At 42.7% G+C, this 21,397-nt stretch overlaps 2 protein-coding genes and 1 long non-coding RNA gene across 4 annotated transcripts; all 3 read right to left on the reverse strand.

The window, feature by feature from the left end:
* Positions 1-941: 941 nt before the first annotated feature.
* On the reverse strand, positions 942-9,268 carry LOC107079269 (uncharacterized). 2 transcript variants are annotated; one of them, XR_011183943.1, is made up of 7 exons: positions 8,905-9,268; positions 6,932-7,004; positions 3,725-3,829; positions 2,669-2,735; positions 2,387-2,444; positions 1,687-1,835; positions 942-1,092 (listed from the first exon to the last, which is right to left on the reverse strand). It is a non-coding gene; the product is annotated as an uncharacterized lncRNA (long non-coding RNA). The 2 variants fall into 2 exon arrangements; XR_001480214.2 differs by lacking the exons at positions 6,932-7,004; positions 8,905-9,268 and adding an exon at positions 4,297-6,746.
* A 299-nt stretch (positions 9,269-9,567) lies between these two features.
* On the reverse strand, positions 9,568-15,886 carry rdm1 (RAD52 motif containing 1). The gene is made up of 7 exons (XM_069185657.1): positions 15,632-15,886; positions 14,392-14,571; positions 12,751-12,876; positions 12,138-12,303; positions 11,141-11,239; positions 10,286-10,365; positions 9,568-9,937 (listed from the first exon to the last, which is right to left on the reverse strand). Exons 1-7 carry the CDS (start codon positions 15,734-15,736, stop codon positions 9,845-9,847), a joined length of 849 nt encoding a protein of 282 aa, XP_069041758.1. The 5' UTR covers positions 15,737-15,886; the 3' UTR covers positions 9,568-9,844.
* A 1,408-nt stretch (positions 15,887-17,294) lies between these two features.
* gh1 (growth hormone 1) lies at positions 17,295-20,690 on the reverse strand. The gene is made up of 5 exons (XM_006638287.3): positions 20,584-20,690; positions 20,133-20,278; positions 19,810-19,926; positions 19,021-19,182; positions 17,295-18,554 (listed from the first exon to the last, which is right to left on the reverse strand). The coding sequence occupies exons 1-5, from the start codon at positions 20,591-20,593 to the stop codon at positions 18,354-18,356; spliced, it is 636 nt and encodes a 211-aa protein (XP_006638350.1). The 5' UTR covers positions 20,594-20,690; the 3' UTR covers positions 17,295-18,353.
* Between the last annotated feature and the right edge of the window lie 707 nt (positions 20,691-21,397).

Consider the following 21,397-nt stretch of genomic DNA (forward strand, 5'->3'; position numbering starts at 1 on the left):
ACTGCAACAGACAGTCGTAACAAGGCGTCCTTTCAAATACACCTTAGTTTTTCACTATGCATGTTTCAGTTCGTTTTTAGTCACAGACCTCACTACAAACGGCTTCGCCAGTCTGCAGTGACAACTGGGCATAGACAATTCAGTCAAGACGTTGTACGTTCACTCGTTAGACCAGACGCACTAAACCTGTGTGCAATTCGCACACATGTCAGCCTCACTGTCAGTCTGTATACAGAACGAAATTTTCATCAATCAAGAGAAAGGATAAAAAATAAACATGGGATTTTGGCAAGAAGTCCTAGCAAACGCCGGCACAGAATATGACATTTTAATATCCTTCCGGTGACCCACTAGAATTACAACACTGGACTGAACAACCACTGAAACAACCTTAACGACGCTGGAAATTAGAACTTCGTGGTCTCTTGTCTAAAATTACTCGCGTTAACGCATTAGCTCTGGAAGGCTAGAGTTTGCCGAACTTCTACTGTAAAATAAGAGCAAAGCCATTTTTTCTCACCCCACCTGAAATGCACTTTTGCTATTAGTTACTCAAGATTACGTTCAATGTACAACAGGGCGTTTCCTTTTAAAGACAACTAATCACCTCTGGTCAGGGTCGTCTGTTAGTAAATGTGTAATTAAAAGAATAGTGACAAACTCGCAGAGAACAATTGTTTAGGTGGCAGCTGAGTCAAAGATGGTCTATCATGAGTGCAAGAGTCAGTGGTTGCCTAATCAAGTAATGGAATTGGAGAATGCCCACTGAATCCGGCCCTTATAAAGCTAATGTACTTAGCAATGTCGGTCTTCTCAATAGGTTTGTGAAGTGGAGGAAGCTCGCATGTTAGTAAATCGCTGCTTGGTGATTTAAAAACCATTACAGAATCTACCTGTAATCCACCTATCTAGTCTCCGTTTGAAAGAAAATTAAAATCAAGGAAGCAAGAATGAGGGGATATATTTATGTACGGAATATTTACGACAGACTAGACCTGTAGTTTTGACAGACCGGAAAAGAGAGACCCTGTGGAAGACGCAGAATGCTCATCTTGTTTGCTTCTGATGTGTGTTCAACTGCCATGGTCTTGACTAAAGACAAAAAAAAAAGAAAAACATGATTTCATTAAGCCTACATGACTGCTATGTAAAAATCTAGTGTTCAAAAAGCCCAACAGCCATAAGCATTGTGTTCTGTGTCTGAAAAGAGTCAATTCACTCATGCACTGAGCAGAAGAAATAGTTTGTTGAGCAAAAGACAGTCATTGCTAAGTTTATTGACATTTATTGACCACCGATTTATCATTACAAGTGGTGAAGACTTGCAAAGCAAAATAAGTTATTTTTGTATTCTTTTGCAGAATACACCATGATTGTGCAAAACCTGTTACATCAGAGCGAAATGTCCTTGATAAGGGCACGCAGGTGGAGGAAAAGCAGATGGGTGAGATTTAGGAAATGAAGATGGCATTTCCTTTTGATACAAAACAGAGGGAACATTTCATCCCCATGTGAAAATAAACTGATTTGAAAAGCAACATTGGGTCTTACAGAAAGCCAAGGACCGGGGTTTTCAAACAATGCAAAACAAATTAGACTTGGCAGTCCATGAAAACTTCACTTTGTTTCAAGCAATGCTCCTGCCAGTGTCATAAAACAAAGGTGAAGAAGCAGATTTCCACTTACCTGGTGTGAGCCCTGCGGAATATCTCCTCTGAAGAAGAAGAGGCACACGCACTTTGACCTAGACTCTTCCGACGAAGGTACCCAAGGGGCTTGTGTAGATCTTCAATCCAGAGTGGCTTCATCTTTGGGACATATTCACGACACGCAATCTGCAAGAAGTATTTGTAGGTTTAAACTACATCAAATATTTTATTGAATTATAGAATTTAAACTATGTAACCATTATCTATTTACTGTATAAGGAACAATTAGAGGTTGCTTTGCAGTTCAAATGCTGATGTAGTTCCCCACTCAAACCTGTACTATATACTAGTGTCATTGAAATTGGGGTTTAATCCTGAGCAGGCTTTACATTATTGACTTACCTTACCAGTCAGTCAAGACTAGCACCCCAGATCTTCACCTGCCCACCCTACCAGAGTGCCGAGTCATGGTCAGCACCCCAGATCTTCACCTGCCCACCCTACGAGAGTGTTGAGTCATGGTCAGCACCCCAAATACTCACCTGCCCACCTTACCAGAGTGCCGAGTCACGGTCAGCACCCCAGATCCTCACCTGCCCACCCTACCAGAGTGCCGAGTCACAGTCAGCACCCCAGATCCTCACCTGCCCACCCTAACAGAATGGTAAGTCGAGGCAAGTGTGAAAGTGGTCTTGCACAAGTATTTTGAATAATGCATAAAAACTGGAATATCTTACCTCTTGATCTGATTCTTGTAGGAGTTGCCCATTTTCTTGCAAATATTTTGTCTCTGACCTTGAAAATTAAAGTCATTTATCAGAAGAGCTGTTATTTAACCACTAAAACTTGAATCATCCTCACTACCCAAGTAGTGATAAGTTACTTTGAAATGAACATGTGGCATCTACTTTTCTTTAAAAGACAGCAATCATAATTAGATTTATATTTATCAAAGAATGATGAATAAACATAACTATTAAAAGGCATTTAAACACGATCGAAGATTTTTATATACCTACCAGATAACTTTTGTTTTTTTTTCTTGTGAGCTGGCTTATTTTTGGATGAGGTTCTCATAGGAGCAGCCTAAAAAATGCAATGCATTAGAAAAATTATGGGATAAAACAAAACCTCTCCCAGACTTTTCTTCTAGCAATGAGGCCAAAACAAACCCTTACTTTTGTTTCAATAAAGGGTCTAATGTAGGTGTGATGCTTTCTTGAGGTGGCAGAACACCATGAAGGGCGTTAGAGTTGGTGTAAATGAACCTGGAAAAGGCTCTGTCACCATTCAATGTTGAGATTTCGGCCACCAATAAGCAGGGTTAAGTCTGAGGTTATTCATTCAGAAGCAACGTAAAAATTAATTTTGACTAAATGGAACGGTTTGCTTTGTTTATGCGGCAGTAATTAAGTTTGGAAAAATGCACTATTGAATACCACAATGAGTCATAAACTCAGGTCTGCTTCTTGCGGGGGAGAACTGAACAGCTCTCTCTGACACAACAGAAATTTCATACATGCCTAAGACAAGCTCTCTGTGTATATTTAAACAAAATTACGACATCATTTTAACTGTAGACATTCCATTGAATCGATTTAGAAGCTATTAAAGCCTCTGTCCAGGTCTAATACCCTCACAGCAAAATGAAATGACTCATTTGGTGATAATGTATTTTATTGATAGATTAAGAAATTGCAGCTGTATAGTCTTAAAATACCTGGGCCTATTGTCAGATGCACAACAGAGCACCATTTATCCTAATTATTAAAACGCTGACCTGTGCTCTCTTGTTTGTAATTTACAGAAATATGCCCTACTGTAAAACAGGTTTTGATTTTACAAGAACAGACAGACTTTTTGTAATATACAATAGATTTGTGTCACTCTGTGAAAAATGTCATTATTATTTGGTTTGTCCATTTATTTAACACAACAGAATATGTTTATAAATGTTCTATGAAAAAAGACTTGCTGCCTTGCAGCCTTAAGGTAACAAATAAAGTAAAATTGAAGAAACATAGGTGTGGAAAAAATGATTCATTTGAAATATTGTTCTGCACAATGCCACAAACCTTAATGATAAAGATGATCCTGAAAATCAGGCCTAAATTCGCTATGGTTGCAAGAACTAATGTCAATCTCCTTCCATCTGCAAGAGATATTCTCAGAATCTGCTCCTGTAAAAACAATCACACTGGTAGCATCCTTACTATAAGGGAGAGACACATTGAAAGCTATTTGTTAAACGCACAAAATCAAATACAAAAAATCTGCAAATAGTGGGGACCATGATGTACATTTTTCTTAAAATCATTGCAAATCAAAATAGAGGCCTTTTCAGTCCATGTTTTCTGGGGCAGGAATAAGCCTTTTAAGAACATCTTGATAAGAATAAACAAACAGCAGCAAACTTCGCTGGCCATTCCTGGGAGGGACACTTGGTACTTAAGCAAGAGGTGTTTGGAATAACCTGACGTGTGAATTTCTCACAAAAGCAAAGTCCACAGCAACTACGAAGGCAGCTGAGCTCGAGTAGGTTCTGAATCTTTCAAAGAGAGGACAATATCTCCCACATGTACTGTACTGGGTCAAGGAGCAGGTCTATTTCAGGGGATGGAAAATCCCACACAGGGGAACTGCTCACCAGGGTACGTGCTGCCTTTTCCACAGCCTGCTCGATTAGCGCTGAGGACTTGATCTAAAAGCGCTTGGAAACCGGCCAGCACTGCGTCACAGTTTGCCCGCGGCAGGGGCGTGAGGCACCAGCCTCTTCACTATGGAAATCACACTCTCATCCGAGGGCGCGACTCTCCAGTCGTCGAGGATCTTCTGGTCGGGCCGGGCCGGTTTCGGAAGAGGAGGTGTTTCCGGGTCCGAGATGGCAAGACTCGGGGTTCTGCTAACAACGGTCTATGAGCCCGCTTTCCCGGCAGTATAGGTTGTCATTTTGAAACCAGCTCTTTGCAAAGGATTAGTACTCTCAGAAACAGGGGAAAAACCTCTGTTGTGAAGGATGCCGGGCATTCTCAGGGGTGTTGACCATCTGGGACATTTCTGGAAACGAGCCATTGCGGACAGTGCTGTCCACAAATGGCGATAACACAGCGCGAAGGCCATTAATATAATTCACAGAAATGCATGTTTCTTGGAGATCCATTAGTACGTGGAAAGCTCTGCTGTTTTTCTGCAAGGGAAGCATTCGATGGCTTGCTTCGTCTGCGTTTGGAAGGCCTGACTCATGCATTCTATATGGAACTCCCTCTCTCATGTGGTGACTAGGCAGACGTTCTGGAGCACCATCCTGATTCAGAAAAGGGGATTTCTCAACCTCTCTCTCTCTGAATAAGGCCTCTGACGTTGAGCACCTGAACAAGCTTTAAGCCCATGCCTCAGAATAGTCGGAAAAGTAATCCGCAAGTCCTGTGGTGGCCGAGACGCGATAGATGTTTCCCGCAGTTTTTCCAGGAGGTTGTTCCAAAAGCTCCGTGTTGGACGGAGTGTTGCTAGGGGCCTGGGCGGAAGCATCATCACCCAGGCCTCGGCCCCCAGCTGTTAGAAGGTTTTGTTTGAGCGTAAAAAAGTCGGCAGGAGAGTCCGATGTTTTAAGGCGCACCAGTGCTCAGCTGCCACCTGGCGGGCCAACTCCCCGGGCGCGCGTTCCCTGATGCGTCACCCTCAGCCGTCGTGGGGAAACTGCCAGCGTCGATTTCAATAAATGACTTTGCCTCACTCCCGTCTGAAACATCTGACTCATGGCTCCACGCCTGTGAAAGCCGATGCGTTGCGCTGGCAGACTTCAGATTTGACACCTGTGGTTCGACGAGCGTTGGCCGGGCTCCTTTGTGCTGGAGACTCTGGGCCCCCGGGCCCGTGTTCATCGAAAGCCCAGGCAGCCAGGTCCGCCTCCTCCTCTGCATCTTGGCGCGCTCTTTCCAAAGGTGTCGGCTGCGTCTTTCTCTCCGCCTCTCCAGACGGGTGTTTCACAACTGCTTTCGTTCCAGATTTGAGTGTTGGGGACAGGACCCAGTGCTTGAAGAGGAGCCCCAGCACTATGGTTCAAGTTTGCCGATGGTGCAGGTCCTACTTTCTGTTTCCTCGTGGTGTTATGGGCCCAGTTGCTTTTGGCCTGCGTTTTTCAGACAGACGTGCCCTCCAGTCGCCGTGTGGGACCCACTGCCTTGTTTTGAGCTGTCCGGCGTGTAAGAGAGTAGGGCGGGATATCTTCCTGGCCCAGTGTGATAAACCCTTCACGTGGGCCACGTCCTGCTTTTTAAAGTTCAAACCAAACAGCTTTCTCGCCAGCTGCAGTTTGACACCAGAACCAGGGGCCTTCAGCTTCCTGGCAGCTGTCCGAGCAGTTTCCCATTTCTCTGGCTTCCCTTGTGCTGTTCCCGTGTCCACGGGGTCAATGGCTGCAGTAGTTCCAGAACTGGAATTTTTCTAAATTAGAGTGTTTAGCTCCTTTCACAGCCCCCTGATGACTGATTTCTCCTCCTCTTGTAATCCAATGGATGCCTTTGTCCTGTTCCTGCTTCTCAGTCCCAGGGTTTTTATAATGCGTTCCTGTTCAGTCTGGTCACATTGGTTTTAAACCAGAAGTAAGAATGAAAGGGAATGGCAGTTTTTTTTTCTGGAAAATATCTAAGTAAGGAAAATTCATAAGAGAAAAACTGTCATTTCTATTTGCATTTATCATTGTGTGCTTTGGGGCTCTATATACGTCTACGGCAGAAATCTAAGGAGACTCTAAGGGCATTCTAGTCAAAACTGTAGTACATTCTGGTTTAAAATGGAGTCAAGGATTGTCAGAAGAAATGCTGGACTAACGGATTTGTCACATTCTGGGTTTTTTGTAACTGATCTGTGCAAAAAAAAGGATTTAAGACCCATCTATGTTGTTGAAATCAACTGTATAAGATCTTTCATAAAACAGCTGGATTATTTCCAGGTATAAATTAGCTACTTCAAGGGAGCCAAATGAGAAAAATATTTTTACTTTTTCATATGCTCACAGTGGGCAGTACTGCAAAACATTCATCTCATTTGCAATTGCTTCTCCAAGTATCCAAAATCAAAGTATTTAATCAAGGCTGTGTCTTGGAGAACCCCCTCTCTAAGCAGAAGAAGTAAGCAGAAGCACTGACTGAAGGATTTTTTTAATGCTTATGTTGTATTATATCTTTTTGTTGCTGAGAAACTGAGAAACCTATAAAGCACTAACATGCCATAATAACTGCCACCACATCTACTTGTTTTTTTATAGAAACAAAAGCACTTACATTTCTTTAATCTGTGGTTATAAAGCGGAGTGATGTTATTTCTTCATGGGTCTGCCTGATTCCTCTAACATCACTATGGGAATAAAGAAAATTGGTGGAACAAACTCTCACAGAATAGAAAGTTATTTCTACAGCACAATGTGCTCAGATTTATTTTAAACACTTCTGTGTAAAATAAATTGCAACACAACACATGAGCAAGAATTCATATGTTGCACATGTGCGTGCATGTGTGTGTGCGTGCATGCCCTGTGATGGACTGGCGTTAAGGTGCATCCTGTCTTGTTGTACCCCATTACTGCCAGGTTAGGCCTCGGCTCACCACGACTCTCTGAGATAAAGAGGTTACCGAAAATGAATGTAAGGATGAAACAGCAGCCAGAGCAAAGGCACTGAGGAAGAATGGCAAAGGTTAAAAAGCCAAAAAGTGGAAACAATCTAAAAACGAAACTAGACATGTAGAGAACAAAAATGGGCACAGACATATTGAATCATCCTATTATTAGAACTAATAATAATTTCACTAATATGCAGCGAGCATTAAGGAACTGAACAGCATGCCAGCTCTGAACAGCTCCTTGGGCAGTACTGACTGTCATGAATATACTAGTTTGATTACAAAACCAAAAAGATCACTGTAATCTAGGCTTCTGGGGTCACAGGCTGTTGCGACGGCACTCTTAAATAGTGGATCTGCTCAGTCTACATTGGTTTAGATAATTCTATATTTCAATATCTTTGTATGTTTAGATTGGAGGAAGATCTTATTAGGGACATTTCTTCTCCCCCCAAAACCAAAGAGATTTAGTTCCCGGAATGTAAGGAATGTTACACGCAAACCAGTTAAAATAAGCAGCATCTTGAAAAAAGGAGCCTATGAGGGGGGACTTCCTTTAATTAGCCTATACTACACCCTCAACCCCAAAAACCACATTCTTCAGGACCAACAGGGAGACAAACTAGAGAGCACAACTGGAAACTAAGGGGAAGTGCATTTGAGATCAAGAACAGGAGACACTGACTTTACACTTAAGGTTGTGGGAGTGTGGTACAATTTCCCCACAAACAGTGACACCCTAACTTCCTTCAGGAATTAGTAGAATGAGTTTGGTCGTTGAATTGCTCACCAGCTAGTGACCAAACTAGCGACACGGTCTAATCGTGCTCGTTTGCAAAATGTCTTGAAGGGACTCCCAATCCAGGAAAAGCCAAGAATCCCTGATATTAATGAGCTTCTTATTTCAAAAGTTAAATGTTCTTAAATCTCATTGAGAAACGTGTTTTGCATTAGTTTTATGTATAGTACACACACACCTCATTATCACAGTATCTAATGAATTGAAAAAGTACCAGAAATTAAATTCTGCTGGAATTCTGGAGGTGTCTTAAATAGGAGTTAAGAAAACTGAGCATTACCGCAGAAAGATTTAGAAACCATGATCTTTTATTTTCAAACAACTGTGAAAGAGTAAGAACGAGTGGGTAAGACGTATGAAATAAAGTAGCAGAAAACAAAATGAATTATTGATACCGTTTCGTTTTGGAATCGTACTTCGAGTAGGAAAGGCAATTTGAATGATAGTGGGCGAAGCTAAACCATTAGCGCCCCCTTATGGAACATTAGATAAATGGCAGGTTAAAAATATCTATTAAAGCAGTCTCTCCGGAGACCGTACTGTAAATGTTTGCCTGCTTGTCAAACCAAAGTCTTATGGTCTTTCTGTGATACAATCAGATTCCATTTGGTAAGGACATGGTAAAGTATTATATATAAAACATTTTCAAAATCAAAGCATTTTATTTCGACTTCAAATTTTTCGCTATAGATACGATTACATGGTGGATTCCAGACTAAAACGTTGAAACTACAAACCTCTTCTGTATTTTGTTCTATATATTCAGGAGAATAACTTTTTTTTTACATTTATGTTTAAGGAGAACAAAACACTTTATCTAAAAAGTCGCGTACTTACAGAGAGGAGACAAGATGTTGCCTGGTTTTCACTGCGGCTGCCGCTGTTAAATCGAATTGGTTACTCTCGGTGCCAGTACAGGAGATGCGCTCCGCTGTGCGCAGACACTGCTGTGGGCAGGAAAAGGCGCTAGCGTCCCGAGAGTGAGAAGCAGTGTCCATTTCTAACCAAAAGAAGAGCTAGTATTACCACAATGACCGCCCTTCTGGGCATTCTACACAGGATCTTCAACGTTAAAAATGAAATGGTACCATCTCGGAAGGCTGCCAATTGTTTGCATGGTGAAATAAAAATTGTAATTAGGCTATAGCTTAATATTTAAGTAGATAATTGCTCCAAAGGCCTATATAGGCATCTAGTTTATATCTTCCAGCTCCAATTTGTATTGTACGCTACTGTGCCGGTCAGTTGCGCGGCAACCGTTCCGAGATCATTATGAGGTCATCATTTCGGCAGTCTGACGGTCAGATGACGTCTAATATCAACAACAATTCAGTAACATTGATTAGAGCCTCACCGTCACCTTCAGGCAGTATGGATTTGAAATTCTATACATTGGCATTTACAAAACGCAATACGGTGTAACTCCACAAAGATGGTGATTCGAATATTTTTTATTATTATTTTAAAACAAACGACTCATTTTCTATCAAAACACTTTATTTTGTGAAATTAAATAAATACAACATTTCAAAACTTCAGGTATAAGACATTTAAAGTAGAAAACGCACTTTAAGGAAACTCTTTTTCGGAAACGAAGTTTAAAGTGAACTGGGAAGAACTATACCATATATATTTAAGAATCCCTAAGTTAGCACTGAAATATGAAACTGCCAAAGTTACAAACGCCTCATCACAGACTCTCCTTCACAATCCCCCTATCCCCAGTGAAACTAGTTAGGGCACCCCTTTAACACATCAAACCCAGGAGAGTCTGACCTCATGGCACATCTGTCATATTCAGACTCAAATCATACAGAAGGTCCTCGTCCTCCTCCACACCTGCAAACTCACTCCAGGAAATATCATTCACCTGAAATTGACAAAGAAAACAGGTCAACATTTGGTATATCAGGGCAATGTCCTGTTCTTGTCCACAACAATGATCATCATCGTCATAATTATTATTTCAAACCGAATTGTATGTACTGGTAACGTATATATAGTCATATACCTGCTGGATGGATGCATAGGAGGAATTTTTGCACACTAAAATTACTTCTTTACTAAATCTTTACTAAAGACTGCATTCTAAAGCACAGACAGATTTTAAATTAATAACAATGGGAGGTTATTAAAACAGGTTCTGGTTGAAGATCAACAAGTCCTTGCTTTCAGACTACACAGACTCGCCCCCAGGCTAACAGGCTGAATAACATACCTGGATCAGTCCTTCCAAATCCTCATCCGGCACAATCTCATCTGGATCTAACCTGCACTCCACGGCCACCTTCCCATCACCTGGAAAACAAGGAAAGGTATGAGCAAGAACTGTGCTGCGACACAGGTCGGACACTTTGGACTAATTGATCTGTCTGTCACTCCACCACTTGCTTCCTGGTTCTGCTCCTAAAGGTCTCATGTCTCTTGTTTTCCAGCTGAGCTCTGATTTACTTTAACTAAGCTGATAACTGCCTTACTTAGACCTTCCAGGTCCAGGGCTGTGAATGCACCTGGGCTGCTCCACCAGCCTCAACAGCTGGATTCCTGCACATTTCACAGGTACTGTTAAATTAGCTACCGAGACCCCAAAAAGGGGAGGAACTGTGGCACAGTGGTTAGCACTGCTGCCTCACAGTGCTGTGGCCCTGGGTTCAATTTCAGACCTGGGGTACCATCTATGTGGAGTCTGCATGTTCTCGCCGTGTTCACATGGGTTTCCACCTGGTGCTCTGGTTTCCTCCCACAGTCCAGAGAGATAGTGGTAGGTTAATTGGCTTCTGGAAGAACCGACCCTGATGTGAGTGTGCCTATACTGTATGTACCCTGTGACGGACTGGCGTCCCATCCAGCATGTATCCTGCCTTGTGTCCACTGCCTGCCAGGACAGGCTCTGGTCCCCCCCCATATAATGTATTGGAAGAAGCAGTTAGAAAGTGGGAGGGAAACTAGTAGTTCAATAAACAATTATAACTGGCAATTGAAAGGAAAAAGAGGACTCTGAGAACTTGAGTTTTCTGTCCCAGCTGTGTACTTACAAAGCAAAACAGTTAGTACCTGAAAAAATAGAACTCACCCAATACAACTAAAAGCACCTTCTGGAAAGCATTGCAAAATGCTCTTTCTTTGGCATACTTCTGCACCTTTCCTCGTTTCAGGAGGCGCTCCACTGGGTCTGGAATAAAATATCTATAAACAGAAAGCCTGCCTTGGCTACAACAGCACAGTTCTCTTCAGGAACATATTAGCAGCACAGTATCCAGCACAACAGCCCGCACCCAACAACGGCTTGTGCCCACTTTCTCACTGTCAGAGTGTAGAGTGAATTGTTTCTGCGGTGGTTCTGTCTTGGCTCAGGACCTACACAGCCACCATACTTTACAGCATCAATGAAAGAACTCAGCAGCAAAAGAAAAAAACTTAGTTTAATTCCAAACCTCTGGCTGATTTCAGTACATGGCAGTATCATTATCGAGAGCACCAATCCATCAACATTATATTTAGATACAATTTTAACATAATAGTGATGCATTAAGCATTTTTGCAAATACTGTAGGTAGGAACAAACAAACAAACATTTTTAAGCAATTTAAGGTGGCCCTGATGTACTTGATATCTTTTCATATTTTTTACTTTAAAACCAAATTAGTTTTAGTGCGCTATACAATAACCCCAAATCACTTATCCTAATATTATGGAGCCTTAGGATATTAAAATAAGGCTGCAATCTACAATAGCAAGAGTGAGCACAGTACTTAAGGAGCAAACTAAAAAGCAACTGAAATTAATCTTATCGGTCAAATGTTTTATTGTCAATTACTCGCTGACACGTATCCAAAGTGACTTACATTTGTACTCATTTTTACACGTTTAGCAAACCGAACAGAGCAGATTCAAGCTGCTAGCTCAGGGTTAGAATGGTAGTGCCCCAGAGTGATTCTGAACACGCAACCCTACAGTTATGCGTTCAGAGCCTCTAACAGTACTTTATAATGCAACCTATTTGCAACCTGGTGAAAATGCAGAACCTGCCTAATGAGGATCAGATCAGCTGGTGTACAGAAGAAACATACCTGGATTATTCTCAAGGAGCTCCTCTGCCACCCCAACACCCCTGCAGCTGACTCCATGCTTAGTGAACATTAACTCCACAATGCAGCCGTATTTCAGACTGACTGCCTGCGTCTCTGTACCCAAGGGCAACAGTCCAGCATTATCGGTTATCGAAATGTCATGAAGCTATGAACAGAAAAAGAAACATAGGAAGGATAAAACAAATCACACATGGGCGTACAGTTTTAACCACTGCACTGCAAATCAGAATAATAATACGACTTTTTTTTTAAACTCAGCTCTCACTTCAATATTTTGGATTTCTACTACTGGTGCAGCTAATATAAGAGTCCTTGTTCTAGGGTACACATTCTTACACAAATATAATTTAAACTTGTACACAAATCAACTTACAGGGCTTATGATCACCTATTTCAATATATCAGTACCCATATACTGTATACAGCTGGGCTTGCCAGAGCACTCTGGGTAAACTACCCCCATACAAACACTGGAGTAACCCCACCTGGGATTCGAACTCGCAACCCTGTAATCAGAAGGCCAATGCACGGACCACTGCTCCATTCTGCTTTCACACTTGAGCTGCTTGCAAAGAACAGTGAATTGGCTTACTGTGACAACCCGACTAGACCAGCCATTGAAGCCCAGGTAGTAGTTGGCAAGTTCCTGGCACTTGGCACTACTGAGACATCTGACAGTCTGACAGAAGGCAGGGTTCTGCCTGGTGCAAAGACGAACCTGGAGAGAGTGAGGGAAACTGTAAGCTTGTCTAATATTATCCTGATACAGCCAATGTTACTTCAGGGGGCATGTAAAGAGGAAAAAAGGTAGTTATCAGGGATTTGGGGGACAAAACATCTAATATAACGTCGAAGAAACAAGCGCAATTTTCCACAGCTGAAACACATTGCTGACATCAAGAAAAAAAAATCCTGAGTTATCTCGTAATTACTAGATAGTACGTTCTCGCATACAGTATGTGATCACCACGCGATAGCACAATTGTGATCCAATACCTTCATTATCATTATCCGAGTTCCAGTTTTAAGCAGTGAAATTGATTCCAGGACACACTCGTTCTTGTTTATGTGTGAATATCCTTAAAACTGTGTTCACATGAGGTACAAACTGTATTTTGCAGCATTGCACTTTGCCAGGAACACTAAACCCACAGCTCCAGCACAGCTATCGGCAGCTTGTAGGTTCTTCATAAAGTCAAATGATCCCCGCTGCGAGTTATTCTGCAATCTCGTGATTACGAGATAACTCAGGATTTTTTTTCTCTTGATGGTAAGCAATGCACCCGTAAATTAGCCTGTTTCAGTTCTTCTGTGGGGAGAAGGCTGCAAAGTGCAAGACTGCCATCTGCTGGCAGAACTAATCCCACTGACTGCTGTACTGAAAAAAAAACTACAAACTACACGCAGCAAAGGAGACCACAGCAAACCGGCCAGTTCAGACAGTTTGATAGTAGTTCACCGATCTATTTCGTGAAAGAAGCAAGGCCGTCAGCTTCAACAACACGCCTGTTTCTGCTCTTGGATTTAAATGCACTTTCACATAGTCTCTTGGGTCTCCTGGTTCCTTAATATTACTATTATTGTTGATGATGATGATGATGATGATGTATCCTTACACTTATATAGCACTTTTCTGGACACTCCACTCAAAGCGCTTTACAGGTAATGGAGACTCCCCTCCACCACCACCAGTGTGCAGCCCCACCTGGATGATGCGACGGAAGCCAGAGTGCGCCAGTACACTGCCCACACTCCCCCAGCTCTCAGCGGGGAGGAGAACAGAGTGATGGAGCCAGTTCAGAGAGGGGGATTATTAGGAGACCATGATGGGTAAAGACCAATGGGAAATATGGCCAGGAGAATGGGGTTACACCCCTACTCTTTTTGAGAAATGCCCTGGGATTTTTAATGACCACAGAGAATCAGGACCTCGGTTTTACAGCTCATCCGAAGGACGGTGCCTTTTTACAGTATAGTGTCCCCGACCCCCAAAGACTGCAGGGTGAGCGCCCCCTATTGGCCCTACTAACGCTTGTTCCAGCAGCAATCTTAGCTGGTGGTCCCCCATCCAGGTACTGACCACCAGGCTCACACCTGCTGAGCTTCAGCCGGGCTGCCAGCTGTGAGCTGCAGGGTGATGTGGCTGCTGGCATCGATACTTTTTGTACAGAGCCCAGTTTCTAACCTTGTAAACTTTCACCGGCGAATCACCACAGCTTTGCGAGAAACCTACTTTTAAGGGTTTGTCCTGAAACAGCCCCCTCCCGTCCGTCGCCTCCTGCGCCCAGCAGGCCTGTGCGGCGGAGAAGAACTTGACGATGGCGTAGAATCCGGGCTCGGCCACCGAGGCGTTGGCACGGACCCGCAAGGAGAACAGGGCGCCGAAGACGGAGAAGTGTTTAAAAATGCGATCCTGTCCATGAACAGAAAGCAGCGACCATTGGACACCCCACAGCAGAACACATATGACTTTAATGGATGCTAGGCATAAGATCACATTATTGGCCATAAACAATTTCTTGTGTTAGGAATTTGTCCTTTCACAGACCCCAACTTGCTCTACATGAGACACACAGACAGGGAGAGAAGCTGGGGGTCAGAGCGCAGGGTCGGCCATGTATACGGCGCCCCTGGAGCAGTTGGGGTTAAGGGCCTTGCTCAGCGGCCCAACGGAGAAGGATTCCTCGCCGGCCATGGGATACGAACCAGTAACCTTCCAGCCACAGGCGCAGATCCTGAGCCACAGAGCCACTGCTCCGCCCTAATGAAAGGGTATGAAAAGGTACTTGCCCAAAACATAATCTTTAATATGAAACATAAACTAAAATATATTCTGAAGCCCGGCTACAAAAAGCAAAAACTTCAAACAACAGGGATGAGGACTTCTGAACATTTTCATTGCCAATCAATGACTGTCAGAGACGTGTGCAGGTGAGCACTCCTAGAGTCAAGAGCCCCATCCTCCACATCAGATGTGAGAGACTGTGCTACCCGCCATGCAAGAACACTGTAACTGTAGGGTTCAAGCGATGGTGGTTTAACACTCTGCCTGTAAGGACAGGAACTGGATGGAGACGGATATTCTTCGCACAGTTTATTTCTGAACAGTCACATCGACACCTCCTGCGTTCTCCCTCTCTCTCCCCTTGTCACTAGTCACGCTATCCCGTAACCGATCAGAAAACAAAGAAAGTTTGACGTTAATATACCCATCTACAGTCTGAAATAGAGAATCCTACATAACTCAGAAATATTTTAAACCGCGTAACGGAATAAAACAACAGTCAACGTAGGACATTAGCTTACAACACAGTTCACAATCATGCTCGGTCCTACTGAACCATAACATGAAGCACAAGGTCTCATTAATATCGGCACCATTCTCCCTTTTTGCATTCAAACGCAAGAACAGTTGTTTTATGAACTATGGTGTGTGACCTATACTTTCCCGGAAAAAAAAACAAACAACTCACGTAAATGTAGGCTTCAGAAAATGTAGGCAAAATGTTCCAGATAAACAAGGTTTTGTCGTTTTCAACGGGCACTTTAAACTCCACAATATCCACTTCAGTTTCCATTGTACTTCCTTTAAACGGACAATACAGCTATGTTTGAGTTTTACTGTAGAATGCAGACACAGACCATGGCGCTTTTATTCATTACGAACCGCAACAAACTGAACACCAACATCACCTAGAATGGAAACAAGACAGTGCAGCCTTCTTCCTGACTGGGCCGAAATTTGGATTTGGCGCTAAACATACGTCATCATGCGCGACGAGTGTTTCAAGCGCGGTCTGCCGCCAGGGGGCAGCATGCTTGGTTTGTAATGGAAGAACGTGATTCAGAATAACTACAGTACGTAGTGTTCTTCACATTACGATAAAAATGGAGAAATCCATTTTGGTATCATTTTAAAAATACAGTTATATCGTGTAAAATATAAACTAATGTTAGGACTGTACAAACTGACATTTCTAGGGACGCTTGTTGGATTATAACATGGTTAGTGCCTACCTGTTGAACTTGAATCGGTATTGCGTTTACAAAAATCAGTTAAACCAAATGAAATAAGTATCGATTTTAACGTTTAAAGCAGCACCTCAATATTCATACCGGAGCGCTTAAAATGTATACAGACTGCTTAACATGTAGGCATCAAGACTGTTGTAAAAATGCTGAGTTAATGGCACCAGAGGCTTTGAAAGAGTTACTACAGCCGAACAGCCAGTGGGAGCAGCCTGCAGCCACGGTGTTGGGCAGCTGTCCCGGCAGGCGTGTAAAAATAGAAACTTCGAGGTGTCGCCCAAAACGACTGTACTCAGCTCATTACTTCTGCGCAGATCGCTGCGTCTTCCTAGATATCTGAGCGAAACGGCGTGGGCTCTCTCGAGTAGCGGCTGTGTCTTCAGCGCATTATCCTTACGCCAAAGCCATGCGATCGAGCGCGATGCGATTTCAGAGAGCCAGAAGCGAGGCTTCAAACACTCCAGGCAGGAGATTTAATTCGATTGACAGACAAGAAAATAACAGTACTTGTAAAAACTGCAGCACTGAACTCCCAAGCCCTCAAGAAAGAAGCGACAGCTCTCAACTGTGGTGCTGGACACGTCAATGAAATGTCCATTTTTCTCTAGCAAGCGTCTCTAGCAATCCGCCCCTTTTCCAGATTGCCCTTATGAAATCATTCTTTCTTGAATTTTCACGATATGTTTAGAATTGGTTCACAAATTTTTTTTCACAAATTTTTTTCAGGGTTTTGAACATCGCCCTTACCGTTCAATTTCATTGCTTTCCGTGTTTGTGCTTTGAAAATCGTGTTCTACTACAGCCCTGCTCTGATGTTCAAACTCTGATGTTTTAACATTGAAGTGCAAAAGACAAGCAAATAAATCCGCTGTTTTAAGTTCGTACATCATCTTTTTTTTTTGTAGCACATATCTTTTATTTCCTTGTCTCATGTACATGAGGGTCGTCGTAGTCCGCTCTGAGCATAAAACACTCATCCTGCGTTTACCCACAAAGTACCACAGGGCACTTTTGTAAAACTTTAACCCCCAAATCAAGGAATCGGTATACATACAGTAAAACCAAAGCACTAATAAGCTGTAGATATTGAGAGCCGTTCAAAGCGTGTTTGTTGCAGAATACTTCAATTTTATTGATAAAATAAATGCTTACATACAGGTTTCGAAGAGTTTCAAGATCTACGAGAAAAACACGTTTAATTAAATTCCTTCAAATGAATGCAATTGAACACTATATACAGAAATTTCAAGGAGACTTTGGCCCAAAAGATGTACAGAACATTCGAGTGCATTCAAAGTTTTCTTTCTAATATCTGAGGGTGGCGGAACACGGAGACGCTGTCTTAAAAACTAACTTAAAAGTGTGGGTATAAATATGTGTGTTTGGGAGGGTTATGTGCCTGGGATCCTACCTGTGACCAGTATGTATTTTCAATAGGATGAAGATCACATGGGAAAAATGTGATGACAAGTTTCGGCAGTGCGAGCCAAAGTTGATCTGATCGTTTTGCTATCGGTTCTTTAAATCAGTTCCTAGTCTGGCTGAGCAACAGATCAGCCATCTTACCCACACAGCAGAGACGGGCAGTTTTTATGTCTCTCCTGTTGCTTTCCAGTCTTCATTTTTTTCCATTTAACTGTAAGGGTGCCAGGCAAACCTCCTGAGCTGACTGACCCATCAAAACCTTTATTCCCATCAACTGAATTAGTATGTGTGTTCTTTTAAAAGGAATATGAAAACTAGAGTCTAATTTCTCCTTCCAGCTCAGAAACATCCTTGACATCCACATTTCACGCCTGGTTTAATTTAGCCTTAGAGCAGCTTGTTCTCTAGGTGGAATTACAGCTGCAAAACCTCACAAATCAGAACAAAATGCATCAGAGGGGAAATTTGCAAAGAAATTAGAAAACTGTTTTTTTAAATAATTTTAACTGTATTTTTTCTAAAATATAGTTCCTGTGTACTTTTGTTTTACAGAAAATACATGCTGTACAGAACTGATTTTGGCAAGCAAAACGTCTGTTTTTTTCATCATGACTACCAGAATAACTAATCCATTTTGATTGCTATGACTGATACGAAAGAGCAAAGCTAGAAATCACTATTTTTTTGCATTAATGGCTTCTGGGTAGGGCCTCACTGCAGCTGTGCAGCTGTTGGTCTTCTCTACAGAGTGCAGTTGCTCTCCACAAAGCGTCTGCACTTCATCACTTTCAGATAAGTCTCCACTTTGTGCATGTCTTTCTTGAAACAAGCTAAAAGCCCGTAGTTCTTCATCAGAGCGTCGTCGTTTCTCAGGTTGGTGTCAAACTTCTCATACGTGAGAGTCAGGAAGGCTGCAATTCTGGGGCTTCCCTCATCAATTTCCTTTTAAAAAAAGAAGAAAAAATATCTTATACATATACGTACAGTTAGGATTGCATAAGATTTGAGGAGAAGCTTGCCTCTAGGGACTTTCGGACGTCCCTGTGAAAAAAGCACTGATGAAAGTCACTGGACGAAGCTGGAATTTGCAAATACAAATCCGTTGCTCACCCCTTCTTCAGAGCATTTACAGGGAAACATCAGCTTTCCTGTCCAATTCCAAGTCAAGGTCTCATCTCTGCCAGTAATCTCAATACAGTTTTCCCACTAAGTGCTCTCCCTTGTACTTTCCCTGTATGCATCCTTGAGGATGTGCAGTAATTGTACTTCATTTGTGCTAAAACACCTACTGAATTATCGTGGGCACAAGCATAGATGTTTGGCTTTACTCAGTGGTTCAAATTGCTGAAAATATTTCAGAAGCGTGCATTCTCTACAGGATTTAAGCAGAGCCTCTCCTTCCTCTTACCCTTGTGAGGGTCACGATCCCTCGCTCAAGGTCCTGCAGCTTCTCAAAGATCCTGTCGGAAGTGCCGAAGACTAGGCTGTTGGAGAACACCCGGCTCAGAGTCTGCAGAGGGCTGATCCAGGACTGGATGAGAGCCAGGGAGAATCTCAGCAGCTCCACATCCTGGAAGGAAAATGGAGCAATAAAAAAAAAAATCCATGTGCTGAATAGACACGCACGCGGAGATGTACATGTTATCTTTCTGCATATCCCTAAACCGTGTCTCGAAGCTGAAAGAGAGCGACCGTGATTCCAAGGACAATCCCAAGATGGATTGGTGTAAGTCAGACTCCCAGGAAATCCTGTCAGCGATAAAATATGTAAGCAGAAAAAGCATGAAGATATTGTGAGATATTCTCCATGGCAAACGGATGTCAGTAGGGCAAGCCGTGGAATGGCCAGCTGAGCAATAAAGACCCTATGCGTAGCGGTAAAGGAGGGCAACACAGAGGTTAGCCCAGACTCAGGGGGTCAGATAAGATCACTTTATTGGCCATATACAATTTCTTGCATTAGGAATTAATCTTTTCGCATACCCCAGCTTGCTCTCCATGAGACACACAGACAGGGAGAGAAGCTGGGGGTCAGAGTGCAGGGTCAGCCATGTATACAGCACCCCTGGAGCAGTTGGGGTTAAGGGCCTTGCTCAGGGGCCCAACAGAGTAGGATTCCTCTGCCAGCTGTGGGATTTGAACCGGCAACCTTCCAGTCACAGGCGAAGAGGGACGAAGAGGAGATGTAACAACTTACAGATCTCTGCTGAGCTTCGTCTTTGCCAGTGGGTGCAGGAATGGACTCAGAATAGCATATGGCGGATGGAGAACTTTTGCTTGACTGTCTCTGCTCTTCTGGCACGTAGGTGCGCTCCTGTACAGATGTGAGAAAATATACATTTTTAAAACATGCTAGAATCCAGACAGAATTGCTATATTCGGAGAAGCATCAGCTTGAGCTGCTTCAAGAAAAGGGCTCAGACATAGGTGTGCAATCACAAGGATTGAAATATTAGAGGGGATGATAGAGATGTTAACAGCCTCTGTTGAATAGAAGAACTAAAACAATTGCCGACTCACAAAATCTTTGTAAATATCAGCCGCAAGCTGGTGGAGGTGCTGTGCTCTCATCACTGCATTGGTGAAGAGGCTGTACAGTGGAAATGCTCCCACTTCCACTGGTGACATGAAAAAGACAGCGAGCAGAACCGGACACAGCAAAAAGCCTGGAGTGGAAAATACAGGCATAAAGACACAATAGCAATAAATTAGTTAGATTGAGTTGCTCCAACTACGCTCCTCCATAGATGGGCCCTACTTGACGGTGACGTTTCCGATGAGCATGCAAATTGCAGAGAAGTCAAGGCAGTAGCTGTCTTGTCATTTTTTTAGAAGTGTTTCTATTTATTGCATACTCCTTTACTGTTACTTGTCAGAATAACAGAGACATCACCATGTAATTTCCATATTTCATCAGTAAAACTGTTTCCAACGCTCAATAAAAAAGATCAATCAAATTGAAAATCCTTACCTGATGCCATGTTTGCTTTAAATGTAAAGTCCTTCTTGTTCTGAACCTGCAAACGATTTGTAGGGCTCTGTCTGACAACCTCCTTTTAAATAGTGGTTATGCCATACATAAATGGATTTGGTAGGAAACATTAGAAATCTGCCTTTTCGGAGATATTTTTGAAATGATATTTCCTTTGGTTTGTGCCTGTTTGCGCAAGATCGCTATCATCTGATGATTAACCCAAACAGGGTTTTAAAATATTTGTATTTCATATATTCAGGGGGTGATGGATACGGTACACCCAGAGCTGTAAATAAGCTGCATAGTGATAGGGTCAAGTTCTCAATATGTTCCACAAACAGCTGGATTATTGTGCAATTATTCATCATTAAACCGTTTGAGGCCCTCGGTTACCTTTCCATTATCTGACCCAACAGTTCCACCATTGACGGGGGTACTAGTAACTTGATTCTTGTGAATATGGTTTGCTCTCTATTCTGTAATATAAGTGGACCAGGTTACAGATAATGTGGCCAAAACAGGACCGATTTAATTGTTGCACACATGCAGCGTGGAGAACATCTCCTCTCTCCATGACGTGGAGGACAGATAAGGATGTTGGTTCATCAGAATATAGACAACAAATGGAGCAAGCCTCATCAGCAGAACTCTCCAAGCACAGGCCACAACTTCAGTAGCACAACATACAGTTCTCTCCCAGAAGGTTATCATCTGAATAAACATCAGCTCAATAAGATCACATACGATCAGTATCGCATTCGGGGCACAATGATCTCACCTGGTGTCCTGTCCTGAGCAAGAGCCGGTCAGG

Source organism: Lepisosteus oculatus, chromosome 28 (assembly GCF_040954835.1).
Source record: "Lepisosteus oculatus isolate fLepOcu1 chromosome 28, fLepOcu1.hap2, whole genome shotgun sequence".
NCBI lineage: Eukaryota > Metazoa > Chordata > Actinopteri > Semionotiformes > Lepisosteidae > Lepisosteus > Lepisosteus oculatus.

Bases quoted from the DNA above. Each gene is read 5' to 3' on its own strand.
- gh1 (XM_006638287.3), bottom strand. The intron at 19,183-19,809 runs GTAAGTTGTTAC...TTTTCCTTCCAG, and splicing joins ACGAAGCTCAGCAGAGATCT to GATGTGGAGCTGCTGAGATT. The intron at 18,555-19,020 runs GTAAGAGGAAGG...TTTTTTTAAAAG, and splicing joins GGATCGTGACCCTCACAAGG to GAAATTGATGAGGGAAGCCC.
- rdm1 (XM_069185657.1), bottom strand. From the start codon at position 15,736: ATGGAAACTGAAGTGGATATTGTGGAGTTTAAAGTGCCCGTTGAAAAC. The intron at 14,572-15,631 runs GTGAGTTGTTTG...GTTCATGGACAG, and splicing joins TTTCTGAAGCCTACATTTAC to GATCGCATTTTTAAACACTT. The intron at 12,877-14,391 runs GTAGGTTTCTCG...CACTCTCTCCAG, and splicing joins TTCAGGACAAACCCTTAAAA to GTTCGTCTTTGCACCAGGCA.